The sequence below is a fragment of the Bombus terrestris genome, chromosome 3 (assembly GCF_910591885.1).
Source record: "Bombus terrestris chromosome 3, iyBomTerr1.2, whole genome shotgun sequence".
In the NCBI taxonomy this organism is placed as follows: Eukaryota; Metazoa; Arthropoda; class Insecta; order Hymenoptera; family Apidae; genus Bombus; species Bombus terrestris.
In genome coordinates this window covers 4,903,787-4,922,397 of record NC_063271.1, presented here as the reverse complement: position 1 = coordinate 4,922,397, position 18,611 = coordinate 4,903,787, and the positions used below count along the sequence as shown (strand labels likewise).

Genomic DNA, 18,611 nt, shown 5'->3' with positions numbered 1-18,611 from the left:
GTGTTGATCGTAAACAGTCACTTGCGTCAGCGCGCGTCCCGCGGAAACTCGTTTTGTCAATGAAGCGATGAAACGCGTGAAAACTGGCGTCGTTAACGCTGCGAACAACCTGGCCGAGTGTCGTTTCCCTGGCCGAGACCGAAATAGGCAGGCTGAAACAAGGAAATCGATCCTCTAGCCGTTTTCCGTGTCTCTTTTTCACTGTCCCACTGTTCCATGATGTTCCATGACGACGTTCGATCGACCAAATACCAGAGATGACACGATGGAATTTTCATGCCACATTCTGACGTAACGAAACTCGTTTTCGCGACACTTTGCTCGTACGTTGAGGCTAAATCTTACTTAAGCCGCCGCTCTTTCGCTATATCTGCAAATCGCTGACATCATTTCGTTCGTTTCGCGTCTTTATCGGTGGAACATTACGTATGTTTTTGTCACAGTCGCTTGGAAACGCTGTAGTTGAGTGGAAAAATGCGTTCTAATATCTGCTCCATATTATTACGTCGTTGGTTTCAGATCGATAATCGACGTTGAATGAATTTCTTGCGAGATTTTTAATAAAAGAGTCCTTCCATGCAATGGAATCTTTTCTTAATTGCTTTTCTAAGATTCTGGGACATCTACGGCTGTCGCAAAATTCTTAGGTTCTACACAAATTTTTCCTCGACGTTATATTTTACGAAACTCGTGCTTGACACGTAACTAGAGCTATCTTCGTGTTCCTATTAACAAGGTAGTCGTTTGAAAAATATCACGAGTTTTACTTTCTTAAAGACAAACTTATCGTTAAGAACGGACTACGACGCACCTTTCGTGATTTAATTAAATATACTTCTTTCACTGTATAATTACGTAGCACGCCTACAAAAAAATTATCCGACAATTATAAGAAATCCTTGGATGTTCCATGCTCTTCCAAAAACAGATAACAGTTAACAAAGATCGTATTTTCTCGCCTGGAACAAGTCAAACGAGCAACTTGCAACTTGTTATCGCATCAGCGCACTTAACGACTAGTCGATAATATTTTCCAACGATATTAGTTTCTATAGTTAGAAACAGGCGAGCACGTTCGATGAAAGCGATAGATTAAGAACTTCGTAGCACGCGATTCGATGGGCATACGCGGCAGTTAAAAACTGGTGAGCACGTAATCGAAAGAGAGCCAGAAGAAGACTGAAGAAACTCGAAGAAAGCCGGCTTCGAGGTTCTTCTCTTTCGTGCGACACGAGCGTCGTTTCTTATCGTGTACCGCCTGTAAACATTGCTTATATGTATCATATGCCGATCACGTCGATTTCAGGCCGGACCACCGGGCCAAACGCGACCCTGGCTTCCGCTTTCGGTCACGGTGCGCCGCAGTTTTGAAACGGTACTCTTTTCGACGAGAACAGAAACGTTAGAGAGAGGGAAACGAGGTCACCGGCCCGAAATTCGAGTCTTAATTTCTTCTTCTGGACACAGTTTCTCGTATTAGGTGGGAGTCGAAGTTGGGTTAGTATCGCGGAACAATGTTTTACGTAGAATGGAAGATTTGTCTGTCTTTTCTCTGTTCTTGCACGTTTTTGAATATTTACGCTTGTCAACTGCACAAATATCCGCAGTTCTAAGATTATAACTTAAGCACTTACGAAACTAAAGCAGCGTTTATACGTTTAAATGTTATCGAATTTACGTGATTGAATTTCAGTTCTCAAGATCTTGATTTACACCGTTACCATTCTCGTTTTGACGATTACAGATAATAACAGATACAAATATAGTGTCGACACGTTAAAAAACTGACTCAATAGCAAAGTGCGGAAAGATATTGCGCATATATCGCCACATCGTCAATTATTTCTCGTTATCTTCGCTTATACATCGAAACTTACCTCGAACGATCGGTTCTCCACTCGATAGATCCCGCGTACAGTTAATTCGTGTATCGGCCAGTTCGATCGATAAATCTCGACGATCGGGCAAAATCCGTTACCTTTTTCAGCGAGCCAGCCAGACAGCGTGCAAAAAGGATGGAAAGCTGGAGAAGAAACCATGTGGATGTCCAGTGGGTAATGATATTAGCTGTAAAGAGAGAAAGGAAAAAGCCCAGAGGCCTGCCCACGTGTAATCTAAGACTCGCTTCCCTTTATCATTAATCAGCCTTGCAAACAGTTTCATTAGGTCTTATTATTTTCTCGGCTGTTATCTGTGACTCCTTAACAGCGTAACTTATGGCGTCCGACAGCCTGATTAGAATCTCCCTGGCTGTAATTTCTCCGCTAGCCGGTCTGCCATTTATCGTCAATGTCCCAACTGCCAATCGGTGTCGTGCGCGCCGATTGCTCGACTCGGAGACCTCCTTCAACTCGCCACTTGCAAAAGCCAAGACTTGGTCGTCGGTACTCGCGCTTTTTCCGCCTTCGAGACGTTCTTCTTCAAACAGAAAAAGAATTCCCCGTCGTCTGGTATCGTGTCACGAGGTTTTTGTCACAAAGGAAACGAACTGTTCAAATGCGAGTTCGAGGCACGATGACTGCAGCGTTTTTGTTGCAAGGGATATTGCTGCGTCATTTTTGCATTTTTCCTTTTCTGTATTTCTGAATAATGCATTCTGTTGATTGTCGATGGTTCTATATTTCAAAATGGAGATATCTTTCTATGAATTTGATATTTTGATAGCGACTTTGACAGACATACGAAATTAATTTAGATAAGAGCGTTCCGAGAAACAAAGGATTGATGTTGTAAGAATAGCAGGTAATTTGTATCGATATACTCCGTTACGCTGCCAATAATTTCTTTATTCAAATGAATATATTTTTTTAGGTATTTTGGTAGTAGGACAAAGGTAGGTGTAAGTAAAATTTGGATGGAATTGCCTCCGAATCACGGAGTACAATCGGTGATCAGTATCTTTGAAGGTTTTAGAAAAAAATGGACGACGATTTATCAAAACATGTATAACGATTTATTAAGGATCTATTTAAGCATGTTAAATTTCATGAAATGCAGGTACCTACCTATCTACTCACTAGCGTTACATTAGACGCGCATTTTACTCGCAAAACTGTACGATCTATTTCTTTTTATTTGTTTACTTTTTGTTTTAAAGGAGAGTTGCATAGAATTGCATTTAGTTTCCTTCGCCGATTTATTCTTGCTTAGTACGATCGTCGTCACACACTCAAATCAAATACATATTTCGAAATATTCCAAGGATATTATTTTCGTATTATTTTTACACAATTTCTGCTAGGATAATTTTTCAATCAATTTTTTTTCTTTTCTTCTTTTTTTTGACATTTCATCGATGTTCTTCAATTTTATTTTTTTTTCTCTCCTTTTTTGTTTTCCTAATCAAAGATATCCAGGAATGATCTTTGCTCTGCATTGTCGATAAATTTAGATAAGGCAAACAGAACGATCTCCTTCGACATCAAACACACGACATATCGAAAATAATTTCTGTATTCGAGTCGCTTGCGTGCTGGCAAGGCCGCGCACGATCGTGCTAGACATCAGAATAAATCTGCGTTTTAAATCTGCCTACGTTAGTTTTGATTGCCAGTCTTCAATGCTCTGGTATTTTTTTTTTTCAGATTTTCCATGTTTTCCCTTTTATTTTATTTTGTTTGTCCTTAGGATTCGTCGTTCTGTCGATCGTCCGAAGGCTGAGACGTGGAGTTTCGAAAAAATGGTTTCGATTAAACTTTCGAGTCCGAAAAACGTGCTCGCACTATACAAAACGTTGCTATTTTATTATGCGTATGAACTAGAATTTTATTTCTTGTAGTCGCATGCAACGAGAAACCAAATTATATCTAATAATTATTATTCCACATGATTATTCCAATTTTGATAGAAACTATTGCAAACAAATAATCTCGATGAAAATGAAAATTTTAGTTGTTAGATTTCCGAGAGAGGATTATTTCCGATTTCTCGCTGCAATCGATCGTTTCTTACGCTACCAGTCGGAGAGAATCTTATAAACTTAATTTACACAATCGATCCTACGTTGTCGCGAAAAATTATACGACGCGCGAATGCAAATTATCGAGCGATCGAGAAATTTCATCGGGAAAGTTTAATCGCCTCGCCTTTGAATTTTTGTCTTTTTTTCCTTTCGCTGTGAATATACTTTTGTGTGTGTGCATGTGTGTGTATGTGTGTGTATGTGTGTGTGTGTGCGCGCGTGCATTCATGCACGACGTGTTCATTCGTTTGTTCATCCGTGTGTTTACGTGCTGCATATTTCTTTCTCTTCTTCACATCTTTTGATTCATAGTTTCCCATGGTATTTGATTATTTAGCCGAAAGTTGTAGAGTAGAACGCTTGGAATTAGAAAGGCTGGAATCGACTACGATCTTTTTTCCGTGAAGATCCACTCTACGACGATAAATGTGCATATATCGATAGATCGCTCTTCTTAACGAAGAATCTAAAGAAAAAAGAAAAATGCAAATAAAAACTCCTCTCTTTTGTTTAGATTCCTCGTTAAAAATCCTCGACGCGGTCTTAATTATAATTGATGAAGTTTTTACAGCTAATTACCAGAGAAAATAAGGGCTTAAGACCAATTTCGTTCTCTTTTTTTGTTTCCTTTTCCAAAAATGTTATTCGAGAAACGTTCATACTTGAAACGTGTCCAGAATTTCCATTAAATTTCAAGCATAATTTTCAAACGAAAACTCGCCGATAAAGCGTTCGATAACAATTCCAGATTTGACATACGCGCGAAAGAAACGTAAAGACGAACGTGTCGAAAATCTTTTATTTAACTAAACTTCAAGTATAACTTCGATTGAAAATTCATTGATAATGCGTTCGATAACAGTTGGAATTCGATTTTGACGCGAAAGAAACAATAATGGTAATTTATTTCGAATTTTGATTTCCAATAATTTCTCAAAACTGGTCTCGAAGCACCCGGTGCGTAGACATATCTACGACATGTGCACGATAAATCTTGAAATATATCGACTGCGATCAAGATCGCGCGTTGATCGAAAGCGTACATCGAATAGTCTGTGCGAATCTCCTCTCTCCGTCGTAAAGGATCGACGCAACAGTGTATCGATATACTGATATACCATTATGGTCGGTTCCTTACAGTATGTTTTAAGTTACGAGCTAGTTTCGAAGAAACGCGACTTCGTCTATCGGAAATCGATTTACAAAGACTACTTAGTTGTGAAAGACACGATTGAATCTACAATTCAAAAGGTCGATTTCGATGGGAACGGGATAGGATTTTAATGTTTTCGTAGCCAATCGTTGATCATCGATCGTACCTTTCACCATGAACGTACAAAGTCAAACGTGGATCTATTAACAAAAAAAATTTATTCTCCGACGTAAAAATTGTTTTAGATCGTAATACAAAATTTGTCCATAAGCGTTATCCTTAATTTGATCTCATTATTTTTTTCTGTCATATCCTATGACGAATACATGGTATATTTATTAAATTAATTTCGTTTTAATCCGCATCCCCCCCGAAATCAACCTTCTGGCTACACACCATACACGGAGAAAAGGGTGATACAAAATCTATGTCCAATCGAAACCGACACACACAGATAGAATAAACTGTTGTTTAGTTATTAGTTTAATAGTGATCAGCAATTAATTGCTTCCATCTCGTTTTACGTAGATTAAACAGATATAGGCATCGTAGACACGTAATTGTTATCTTAGTTGTTGTTTCTTATCTGCATTCGTCTTACTTCTTTACAGTTTCATTTTTTCTTTCCTATTTACACTGAGTACATTGCCTCTGTTACGACGGCCTTTAAATCTTATCACTTGTTTTCTAGAACATATCGAAGAAAACACCCCCGAACTTTATCGACGATGCAAGGCGGAAACTCGATCGAGACAACGCGTTCTCGGTCCAATCTTGTACATTTTTCTCCCTTTTTCTATCATCAGGGAATTCTTTTATTATCGTGAGAAAAATCCGCTCTCTTCACACCACACCTATCGAATTTCGTGCAAAATATTCTTCCGAGAAAAGTTTTTTCAAAAATATCTCTCTGATCTCGTTCTTCGAGAATCGAGCCAGCTAGGAAATCGTCGCTCGACACCTCCGCGACATATTTCTCCACCCACTCGTGCTCTTCTTTTATATTACAAAGATTATTCGGTAATCGCTGACCTCTACTAAATCGTATTTAATAAAACGCTGCGAGTAGCGATGCAAAATTGTACTGTCTTTACAATTACCATTATTAACGCGGTCGGTCGGTCTCGCTTTCCCGAAAATACAAAAATTACACGGCGGAGATCAGCCTTTCTACTTCGTTCCCCTATCTTTTTACCTACAAATATTAACTCTTGCCACCTATCGTTGCGACGTAATAATATATTACACGAGGTCCGCCCTTATCGCCAGACGGACGTTTCTTAATAGATACAGACTATCGCGATTTTATAGATCGACGATCTCCCAGCGGGCTTAGTCGCGAGGCTCTCGATCGTTTTCCACGAGCATCGTTCCTATCAAAGTTCGGACAAGTTGCTAGGAAGAGGAAGAGAAAACGTACATTAAATGCTGTGCACACGGGGTGACATCGTCGGTTGATCGAAACTTCGTAAAACAGAAAAGATTAATTCGATTGTTTCAGAGAAAATTCTCAAATGTGTCGAATAATTCTATTTCTTTCGCTAGATTTTTAAGAACAAAGGTGGATGGTCTGTAATATAATATAAATAATGTTCAAATATTCTTGAGCCAATTTTTGTAAGAATTTTTATTATCTTTTACTTGTTTCTTCTTTTCGTATGGGAAAGGTGTCGCGACAATTTAATCGACACCCCATGCGTCCCAGCTAATATATAAATCTTACAAGTGTTCGTGTGTGTTCAGGTGTATGTGTAGAAGGCATACGAGCATCCCTAAACATTATTTTGGCCGTGAATTGAGAGTGGTTCGAGCGCGAATGGACGATCGCCTGTTCGCCTCTAAAAAAGTACACATATATACCCGCTAATAGAAACGATCCTACGTGTGTAATAGCATCGACACGAAAGAATTTGTTACATATACATATCCGTAGAATATTCGTACATGTACAGGCTGTCACATTTATTTTCACCTCGTTAAACATTCTCTATTATTAACTGCGGCACGATGAATCGTGTTTCAGAAATAAATAATTTTTCTTAGAAACGTTTTCTCGTGACGTTAATAAGAATAAAATATTTAACGGGGATAAAACGAATGAAAGAACCTCTACGCGTAGACGTACCTGTAAAGTTTTAAAAGAGTTCACACGCTTATCGCTTTACGTACACGTATCGTCGACAAAATTTCACTGTATATACAAACGCCACGTTAATCGGTGGCTTTGATCGGGGGTTAATTAAACGCACGAGTCCACGAAGAGGTCAAGATTCACCCTTCGAGCGTGGTTCGCCACGCATTTCCGACGAACCTGCTTGCAAACCACGTTCGAGAAGTCCTGACGTCAATCATTCTCATAACATTCCATGATCCGTTAATAAACTACTTGTGCAAAATTGTGAGTTTGTGTGTTCTAACAATTCGAGTCGATACATACGAATACGATTTTTATTTAAGTAGAGGATTTTTAGTTTATTTAATAGTTTTGCATCGTTTCTATTTTAAAGCTATCACAGAGGAATTTTTCTTTTTTCTTCTTTTAATCGACGGCTGTTTAAACGACAGGACTCCATAGGTTTATTTATCACGGATATATTTACAAGTACAAGACACCAAGAACAAGGGACACGCAGAACATTAAATAGACGATCATAAATCGATCAACGATCGAGCACTCGCATTTTGTCTTTTTTTTTTCTCATTTTGCTTCTTTATTCTTTCCTTTTTTTCCGTGAATTCATCGTTTGCACTTGACTTTGTTCTAATCTCGTCTAGAAACATAGATCGTCCCGGTAAGAAAAATTCGAGAGGCGTTCCGTTCGAGCGAAAAGGTGTTTCCACGGTTCGAAATATTTCAGAGTCTGCTACATGATTCGGGGACTCGTATTCGATGATTCGAACGCGAGAAAGAGACAAGTGAGTCGAACGAGCGAGAGTTCTGCGAGTAAAACCATGCCGTCGAGATATTTCGTTTTAAAAAAAATATATCCTCGCGCGATGCGTCCGAAGAGGCTAGATCGTCTTCCTAAATCGAGAAGTGCCGGATCGTTGAGCCTAGTATTTATATATACTAAAGTACCAGCTATTTTTTTCATTTTTTTTTTTATCCTTTATTAATATGTATGTATAATTTATATGTATATATACGTACGTGTATAGAGAGAGAGAAAGAGTAAAAACGAGCTTCGCCCGTCTGCGCGAGAACGAACGCAACCACGTGACGCAAAAAAGGAATCATCGAGACGGGCGCGAGCTTTTTTTCTCGGTGTCAAGGGTTTTCTCAGAATGTAGCAGATTTCTCTTCTTTTTTCTTTCTTACAGTCTAGCTCGAGAATGGAAGATTAGCGAGGGGAGAATGAGGAATTCAAAGTGACGAAAAAAAAAAAAGAAAATACTAGAATCAGAAAACGCGTACACAAGGATACAACTTCCACAGCTCGACGCTCGTCTTAACACCCACGCGATTGCTAACCCTAAAAAATACGTGCCTGCCCATTGAAAAAATGTTCGTCCTCGAATAATTTTTAAGTACGTACCCTACACGATTAAAACCTTAGAACCTTAACGATTTTTTGTTTACCTTAGATCGAGCTCTATTCTACTATTTACAACAACACGATTGAGGTCTTTTTGTGTTTGTGCCTGCCTGTTTCTTCCTTCGTTTCTATCTCTTTCGTTTTTTTTTTCTTTCATTTTTCGATGTATACCCTTCGTCATCGAGGGAATATCGAAGTGTCTTCTTCTTCTTCTTTTTTTCTCTTCTCTGTAACTCCTTTCTTTCTTTCTTTTCTTTCTTCTTCCGTTATCGCTAATTGTGAAAAGGCTTCGGGCTACTTTCAAGGTACGCGAATTCTCGAGGTTACACGCTAATATTTACACGCTTACGAGTGCTAACAGTGTGCTCGCCGTCGAGTTTCCAAAGTCACTATAGCGATTCTATTTCCTCGACGGTTGCCATTTCCTTTTTACAGATATTACACGCACGTGACGAACTATTCTTCTCTCATTCGAATTTCTTTCTCTGCCATGTCACTCTGCTAGAGAGTTAGAAAAAAAGACGTTCGAAGAATTCTCCGAAAAGTATTTTATTTCTAATTGAATCAGCGATATGTGAAATGAAAATTGTTACAACGAATCGATGGTCATTTTTATGAAAGGAAACGTTGTTCGAACTATTTAGGAGCAATTGTACGTGGATGCGGATGTAATCGGCAAATGTTGAAATTTACACGCGTTTCGAAAAATTCTTCGAACGTCTACGAATCTAGAACGAGACCGGAATTGAACAACGCGAACAAAGCGATGGGGTCGATGGCGATTCCTCCGTTTAACAATGATAAACTGGCAGTGCTGATGCGAAAACTGTACTCCCAGGGAAGAACTACGATCGGTAAAGTCCTCTTTAGAATGAGATACGCTGTAAATGTGGCACGTGCAAATGATAATTTACCTTCCCATCTGCTTCTGAACAGACGTGCGTCTGGAAAACTGTTGTCACTGTACAAATCGATTTACCTCGTTCTTCTCTGCGTTCATTCTCTTCTCTCATCGATAAATTCACCATTTCGTATCGCATATATAGAAACCTTGGAATTTTCCAAACGAAATATTTGAATATCGAGGAATCGAATAACGTTTTTATTTTTAGAGACGTCGAAAAAATGAAAATTTTATATCGGATATTGAGAAACTTTGAAATTTCCCAAATACAGTAGCCAAATATTTAGAAATCTAGCTAGCGTTCTTATTTTTAAAAATGTTTAAAACACCAAAATGCTATATTGGATATTCTGGACAACTTTAGAATTTTTCAGATATTGTGCTCAAATATTTAGAAATCGAATAATCGCGTTTTCGTTGTTTGAAATATTCCAGAAATGGAATAAATTATATTTTAATCTTTGTGCCGCATAAATCACACTGGCATCATTTCTATTTCCATCTTGCTTTTACTATCGGTCATAAACGTTGTTCGTTATTTATTTCTACATCGTTTACATCTACATATACGATAACGATTTCTTCCTCCTCGACCCGTTTAACGCATTATCTTGAAATCCATGCAGAATAGAACGAGGAAAATCGCGTTTAAACTCGTTTTCTAGGACCCCACGACTGCCCATTCTGTGCTTTCGATCTTTGACTTATGCTTGGTACTCGTTCTTAGATCAGATTTTAGTTTGTTTACGATGGAAACGTGCTAGAGACACCGAGAGGATTAAATCAAGTGCTTCTCTTGCTACAAGAGATTTACGTTTTAAACGGTACTCTTACTTTTATCGCGTAAAGTCTCCACGTCTACGTATCGTTTCTCTTATGCTAAAATTACAATATGTCCAAGTTTCCAACTTTATAATGTAATTTAAAATCATTTGATTATACGTTCAGTTCAGAACTTGTTTAATATATTTCGATTCTATTCGAAGACACTAGTCTTCGCAATAAACGAAAAGATTTAGAAGCTTCTCCTTCAAATATTTTTATGTTGATCATTTTTATTATCCACGACAACGAATATCAGTTGTCAGTAAAATTTTGCATCAATTTTAGGAATATTTTTGATAGTTTGAATACTTTCACGAGTATTAATGTTACGTTTGAAAGAATTTCTTATATTACGAAATATGTATAAATTCGTACAGATGTAGCTTCATTTTACATTTTATTTCGAAATACCGTTATAGTAGAGAAGATGTATATTATTATTCGTTTAAACAAACTAAAATTTTAATAATTAAATTAATCATGTACCGACGGTATCGACATAAGAGGAACGATAGCAAGATTATTCCATAACGATTCTACAAAGAGAAAAATGCGACTTTACAGTACGATGAATCTACTCGAACAATCCAAAACTACTCGCAGTCGCAGGGTTCTCTAGAATTTGTTTACTAAATAGATTGTTTCGTTTTCCGTGCCCTGTACTATCGATTACTTGCACTTAACTTCCAAATGTGTATCTTGTGTTCCCGTCTATGCTACTCTCGTGTATCTTTTATGCTTAGAATTGAACCGACGTGTGTCTGTGAATGTGTGTTTGTGTTATAATATATCGTAAACGCAATATATTAAGGCCTCTTAGTTACTAACGACAGGTCGTCACGTTTATCATCTTCCGCTACGACGCTACAACGATACGAAGACGGCGACAGAATTTCCTGCTTCTCTTCCCTTCTTATTCCCTTCTGTCGTCCCTCAACAAAAAAAAAAAAGAAAAAAATACGCTCGGCTATTCATTGTACACGCGAAAGTCGAAAAGTGCTTAGCTTTCTAATCGTGGTTTCTCCCTTTTCCCGTATTTCGTATCAAGGGACAAAAATCGTTCGAGAGAAAGGACGCGAAATCTGCGTCACTCTTGTCTCGTCTCTTGGCCACCAAGAATCTGGTGTGTGCGTGTTGTGGACCAATTGTGGATTAATTGTGGACCAATTAATTGCAGGGATCTCAGAGAGACACGCCAGTCGGTCGTGTGGTGGACTTACTAGTTGGGGGACCTACTAGTGTGGGGACAATGACGTTATATCGTATTTTATACATTTTATAATATAGCGGTTCTCTTTAGATTTTTTTTTTTAATTTACAAGGGTGCCTTTTATAACGCCCTTTTGAGGTTTCATACTTGATTCAGACTTCACAGGCTTCATTAGAAATTATTCATTGGAAGCGAATTTGAGGATCCAATACTGTTCATAGTGATCTTGAGTAAAAGCGGTGAAGTGTTGGGTTGATGTGAGGAGGATTCCAGGGAAGGTTCAAGGAACTATAAAACATGTTTTAAGTACAGCCCTAACTTCTAGTTTATTTATTTGAACTTCGTGTGGCTGACTGTCATGAAATTAGGAAATAGACTGGTGTCTTGGCAGTTTTTGTATCCTCGTATCGTTACTAACCGACTGGCTGTGTCTCTCCGAGCAGAAACGAAAGTAGCTGAAAGCAAAGCTGAGCTGAATCCGGTGCCATGGTTTGTCGAAGGAAAGAACGGTGCGGGTGTAAAACCTGTGAAAGAGACGTGTTCCAACCGACAGTGCTAGAGACAGAGAACTGAAAATAAAAAATAGAAAGAGGCAGAGAAAAATGAAAAAGGTTGGAAAGGAAGGAAACTAGGTAAAAAGAAAAAAAGAATAATGACGTGCCAAATCGGAGACAAGAGACCCACCGTTTTGCAGTCGTCTTTTTTACTAGTTTTTCTTTCTTTTTTTAATCCGTAGCAACTTTATTGTTTGGTGCATCACGTGCCAGCCACTTTCCATAACGAAGGCATATTTGCTAGTGTGAAGTATACGTGGATTTTTTCTTTCTTGTCGCTTAATTGTCTAATATCATCATTATCTAATAACGTAGGTATTTTACGACTTATGAATTATCACCTAGCCTCCAGTTATCATTCATTTATGTTCCGTCGTTCTCATTGCGATCGAGAACCAACAAAACATGCCATCCCATTAATTTTCCAAAAAATGTTTATTTCTGTTACATGCGTGTACGTGTATTTGTGTGTGTGTGTACTATATACTTGTATGTATGTGTAATAACGCGAAGAGAGTAATGTATCTCTATGTATCGTTCTTTGTTTTTTTTTTCTTTTTATTCTTCTCTCTTCAATGTGTTTTCAAATTTCCCTCCTTCTTTAATTATCATTTTTCTTCTTTTCTTTTTCGTTTGTTTGCTACTTCGTTTTTTTTTTTTTGTCGCCTGCTTTCTTTATCTCGAAGTGTATATCGTTAAATGCCCAACTGACCAGCTACAGTGAGCTACGTATTTACAAATCTTGTTTAAGTAATCGTCTATGTATTATCTGTAAATTTTTTTCTCATTTAATAGGAAACATTAAATTTCACGCGCTCACACTCGCTCCATTCCCTTTCATTCCCTCGGGTACACGCGCGCACACACTCAAACGTACACTCAAACTTTCCCTTCGTTTCTTTCTCCGCTATCTTCTCACACTCCTTTCATCCCCACGCTTCCTCTTGTAATTAATCAAATTGCAAATCGGACCGTTGCGAAACTTGGACGGAACCACGGTGTTCCTCTTTCACCACTTATCGCTTAGAAAGGGTCCTGGATAAATCCCTACCCTTTCTTCACTCACTTCTTTCCTTTCTTTCGTTTCTTTTTTCTTTTATCCTAACCAATCGCTTGAAAGCGTTCCCGCACTTTCCATCGGCGAGAACGAGCGTTCCACGAGACTGACGAGTAAAATTCGCGGAAGTCAAGCCTAGAGTTTTTCGCGAATTGTTCAAAAGGCTGTTAAAAGATAAAAGAGCATCGGGTCCAGACGTAAAAGTCCGCGATAAAATAAGGTGAACCTTTTTTACATTGGCACGCATTAAACAATAATAGTTAAAGAGCTCTCTGGAATAGGAGTCTATGGATTTATGACAAATATGTTTCACGTTTGACAAATATCGAGTATATTTCTTAGGCTACAGATTGAATCGTTATGAGATTTTTTTAAATTCTTCCTTGTAAATATGAAAATAAGAAAGTGGCTAACATTGAGAGACTAAAATTTCTAATACAATTTATCCAACTCATCGTTTCGTTTTATGAGTCCTTTTTCCAGAAGTCACTTTAATTGTGCTACGAAAGTGGAAAGTTAGATTTATAATCGTTGAATAATTAAAATATCAGTCTCGAGGAAATCTCGTCTTTTGCACCCCAAGATTTCTTCAATTACAATCGATCGGTAACACTAGTATGCTTTTCCAATCAAACAATTTAAAATACAATATTTCGTTCCTAAAGGGAAAGGATTCTAAATGTATTTGTGAATTTATTTATTCAGTAACCTTCTGTTCTCTTTTCATTTTCTAATTTTAGATACACAACGTTTTTTCCATATCTTATTCGGAAAGCAATTTCCACACCACTGTAGCAGAATACAAAGAATAAGAATGAAAGAAAAGATCTAAGAGGAACATTACTGTCCGTCCAAATATTCGTGATACGTGGGATTTGTTTAAATTTCCACTGTTTCTAATTAAGGCGACATCGTTTCGCTGCGTGTAATCGTTTCACAGTTGAACAACAAAGAGGCGACTTTTCACGTTTCATAAACTCATCATCTTACGTAGCTACTGCATGTAGCTATTGTTGCTTGTCTGCGATTAGACACGACGAAAATTTCGCATTCCGCGGGCCACGTTTGCTGGTCTCTGATTGAGGTGATTTAGTTTATGAACTAGTAATATATATGTACATGGTGAACGCGATGACGTATTTACATATGACGAGAAGAAGCGCTTCAGCTAGCCGAAACGATCAGACCGGTATTATTTAAATTCTACAAAACCAGAAAACTTCCACGAAGAAAGGGTACAAGATCGTAACATTTTCAATATCGTCTCCGAACATTTAGTACATGCCTGGGCAAATCGCGATCGCGCGTTTAAACATTAACTTCATTATATATTTAATAGACTATGTTCGCTTTTATATCCTGTACATCTATTGTTTGCAGAGAGTAAATGGTTTCGATTTGAATATTTTTTCCCTTGCAAAACCTCGATTAAACGTACACACTTCTATTGCTCCGAATCGTAAAAATCGACGGTCTTGATCGATCGTTCGAAAAGAAATGCATGTCTTTTTTTCGTGTCTCGGAAGAAGCAGCTGTTTCTCGTTCTCGTTAAAATTCTCTCCCTAAAACCGAGCGATTCCTTCTCTATATTAACTCCCTTTTCGCCAAGGGTTACTTAAACGATAATCGTTACGTGTTTTTTTGTATTTATTCGTGATCACGCGAATAAATGGTTTTATAGTAGAAATTAGTTGAGTCTGCGTAAAAAAGAGAACACATGCGTTGCTTTCTCGTCTTTGTCGCCCATAATAATAAAAAACGAGCTCCCAATTATTTTTTCTTTCTGCTACTAACGTTAAATCGCTACCTAAAAATCCTTACGGTAATTCTCGTGAAAATCTACTGGCTACCTAAGTTTCCTTAAAGTAAAATCACACTCAGAACGTAATTATGTGTACCGCGCGCTCGTCCGGCCTCAGAGTGCGTTCGAATTCATGGTATAATGGTAATTGTTAACTACTAATGGTATTACAAACACTTTCGACGTGATCTGAACTACGATTACTTTGTCCTGGCCAAGACGTAAAACTTTCTTGTTAGGACAATTACAATAATCGATCGTAACACGTGAACAACGTGTTTATACGTAAGAAGAACGAAACTAAGTAATTCAAACGCAATCAGATTCGGAAAGTAGAACGAACATTCTAATTCTACACTCCGAAGGCCGTAAGCGACCATTCGCGTCTAAAAAGAATGAAAAAACCAAAGCGAGATCTCGCACGGAAGCGCTCTAACATAAAGTTCGTGGTAAATTAAACTAGAACGTCTATTTATCTATACATCAAAGACGACTCTCTGGACAACGTCGAACAAATCCTTCATCTTCGATTCTTTTTAGGGATCGCTTCTTCCATTCAAACGCTGTGTTCTTCGCTCCTTGAGCTCTCCTTCAGTTCACGAATACCGTCGTGATCGCCACTATTCGTCGGCAGTGCATTTATTTATTGGAATAAAATCGCGTGCGACCCACCACACGCGAATACAGCGTCGTATCTTCTAGAAATGCACGCGATTCCCAATTATCTTCGGAACAAGGTGGCTTCTCTAATTACCAGAGAGGGGCGACGTCGTCCCATTTTTACAAACAACGATCTAACTATAGTAGAATATCTCTTAATGGAGAACGACGCCGTGAAACGATGAGAACCGTTCGAATTCTCATTTAAAAAACCTATCTTTCACTTTGATAGAGATCACCACGGATCAAAGAATCTCTGCTGTTCGTAACTCGCTAAATAAACTAAATGTTCGCAGCGACTGATACGGAAGCTAGAGCCCAGCTTTTGCGTGTCCACTGCACTTCAGCAAACGGAAGTTCGCTCTTCACCGCGAATATCTCGGCCAACAGATGTTGTATCTTCTTAAAAGAGTCTTCGGCCGTTTGCAGATCAGCGCGAGGATCTAATTCTAGATCGTAGTCCATGGACGCGATCGTTGCATCGATCGAACATCAGGATTCATCGAGATCATCGAATACAATACTCGTAGATCGTCGTTCTCTTCGTTATCCATAGCTTTCTTCCTTTTATTCGAGCATGTCAAATCGTCGATATCCTTAAATTATATGGTCCTCAAACCATAACGAACGATTTATATTAGAGTTCTTGAAACATTCCGCCCAAATAAAGGACTCCTAGCGTAACAGAGAACTATGTCTACTTCTTTGAAACTTCGAATGATTTCTCTAAGATCCAATTCCAATTTTGTTCAAGACACATCCCATTTGGAGTTAAGATTTGCGCCGCAATGCGTCATGCAAAGCTTTGAAAATCCTGACTCTGTCCATGATTCGCGACTCTGCTTCCTCCGTCTTCGCCTTACATGCAGCTTCTCGTTCGAGTTCTCCTTTCTTCGACGAAGTGGCTCGGTCGTGTGTGCGCTATCTCAAAAGGACACGCTAATTACAAACGTTTACGAACCGATTTTAATGCATCCTAGGGTGGCGCTGAGCGTTTCGTTGAAAAATTCAGGAACGAAAGGGGCCATCGATCGATCCTATGGATCGTGTTTCATTCTCTTGCTAACACGGTTCTCCTCATCCACGATTCCGCTTCAGCAGGTACAAGGTAAACTGGAGTACTCGCGAAGTACTCTGAAACGCTTCTTTTCGCTTCTCAAATTTACCGATGGAGAGACCGTGTAAAATATAAATATATATATATATATATATATATATTTTACATACATATATATATATTTATATATATATATTTTACATGCATATATTTATATATATGTATATATATGTATATATATATATAAATATATATTTACACATTACACATGATTATTCATGGAATAATTAGTCGAACACGTTCGACGAAGGAGCAATCGATCCTGGTCACCTTTCTCCCGTGTTGATCGATCGTTGGAAACGCGCCACAGCGGCCGTGTTTTACATGTGTACATGTACATTAATGATAGAAGCGTGTAAAATCTAAAAAGAAAAGAAAATAAAAGAAGACTGGCCCGTCTTTTCGACCCTCCCTTACAAACTACGTAACGTCCTCCTTTTCTTTTATCCTTTTCTTCTCTAGTTGATCAAACTGCAATCCCTCGAAACTGATTCACCTTCTTCTTTTCTCTTCTTCTTCCTCTTCTTCTTCTGTGTATCAATCCTTTGACTGTGCTCTTCGTATCGTGCGCCTTTGTATTTCGGTACATTTTTTTCTTCCTAGGCTCCCTCTCGCATGTATACAGCGGTATGTATAATATATATTTATAGATATCTATATACATACACGTGTCTATGTATATACATATCAGCTAGTCGAAAATTGAGGCTTCAGCGCTCGGCAGTCTATTGTCTCTCTTGGCTCTTCTTCTTCTTCTCCTTTCTTCCCATCTTCTTTCTCCGAATTCGCTTTTCTCTCTTTTCTTCGCCCTTTTCCCAGCCTGTTTCCTCTTCTTCGTTCCATCCTTGTCTCACTTTGTCCATCTCTTTCCCTCGTCCTTTCTCACTCTTCCTCTTCAGGCTGTCGAAAATTCTTCAACATCTGTCTTCCAGCGAAGCGAATACTCGGCCGCGCGTTCATCATCAGCTTTCGCGATTTCGGAGATTTTTATTCCCACTGGTGAGGAGAGGGTGGCAATTCCGAGGGATGAGCCACCGTGGAGCTGCAAGTCGTACGAACAGATCATTAGTGCTTGCCATTTTAAAGAAAACAAGTCTTTTTTTATGTGTTTTTTTTTTGTTCGTTCGTTTTATCTTTTTTATTTCGTACTTTTTCTTTTTATCGTTCATGTGCTTTTTTCGATCGTTACTCGGGGGTGTGTATATTCTCTCAAGTGAGACTTGCGGGAGAAACAGGGGTGTGTAGCTACTTTTTCAAATCTCCGGCTATCTGTGCCGTGTTTCGAACGAAACACGCCGGATTAGGGACTTGGTAAAATGAGGAAAAAACAGCATTTTCTTTATAAACATCGTTATAAACATCTTCTTGGTCCTCTTCGTGCATTTTAGAGCAGCTTTACTAAGCCCCACAGTCGAGGGTATCTTCGAGCCAAGATCAACGAGTCGTGTCCACGAATTCTTTTTATCTTCTGCAACTTTGACAACACAACACTAATTATAACATACAGTTTCACATCTTCAGATCGATCCCATTTCCTGCGATTCATCTACGCGGTTGATAATATAAAACCGACTACGTGTATCGATGGCTCGACGATACCCTCGCGCGCAGAGATTTGAACACTAAGATCGGTACACGACGAAAGTGCAAAGTGCTTCTCGCTATTAGAAAGGATTTTTCTTTTTACGTGGGCAATCGTCGAAAGCATTCGTTCAAACGGCACTTCGAGTTTCGTCGGCTAAACAATCGGATAAAGGGATGACATATGGTGGTAAAAAGGGATGGGGGCAGCATATCGTCAACGAGTGGCAGCAGTGCGTCTCGAAAGTGTCG

General features: G+C 38.6%; 1 protein-coding gene and 1 long non-coding RNA gene across 3 annotated transcripts in view; one reads left to right on the top strand and one right to left on the bottom strand.

The window, feature by feature from the left end:
- LOC125384663 overlaps nucleotides 1-18,611 on the top strand; it is a 71,661-nt gene that overhangs the window by 16,040 nt on the left and 37,010 nt on the right. The window lies entirely within an intron of this gene.
- The window catches only part of LOC100651912 (serine/threonine-protein kinase NLK), a 227,948-nt gene continuing 212,267 nt past the window's right edge, over nucleotides 2,931-18,611 (bottom strand). For both annotated transcript variants that reach the window (XR_001099757.3, XM_003394155.4), the window contains one exon: nucleotides 2,931-17,820. Coding sequence is in view for 1 of the 2 variants with exons in the window: in XM_003394155.4 (XP_003394203.1) it covers nucleotides 17,766-17,820 (55 nt within the window). In the remaining variant the exon portion in view is untranslated. The remainder of the gene's footprint in view (nucleotides 17,821-18,611) is intronic.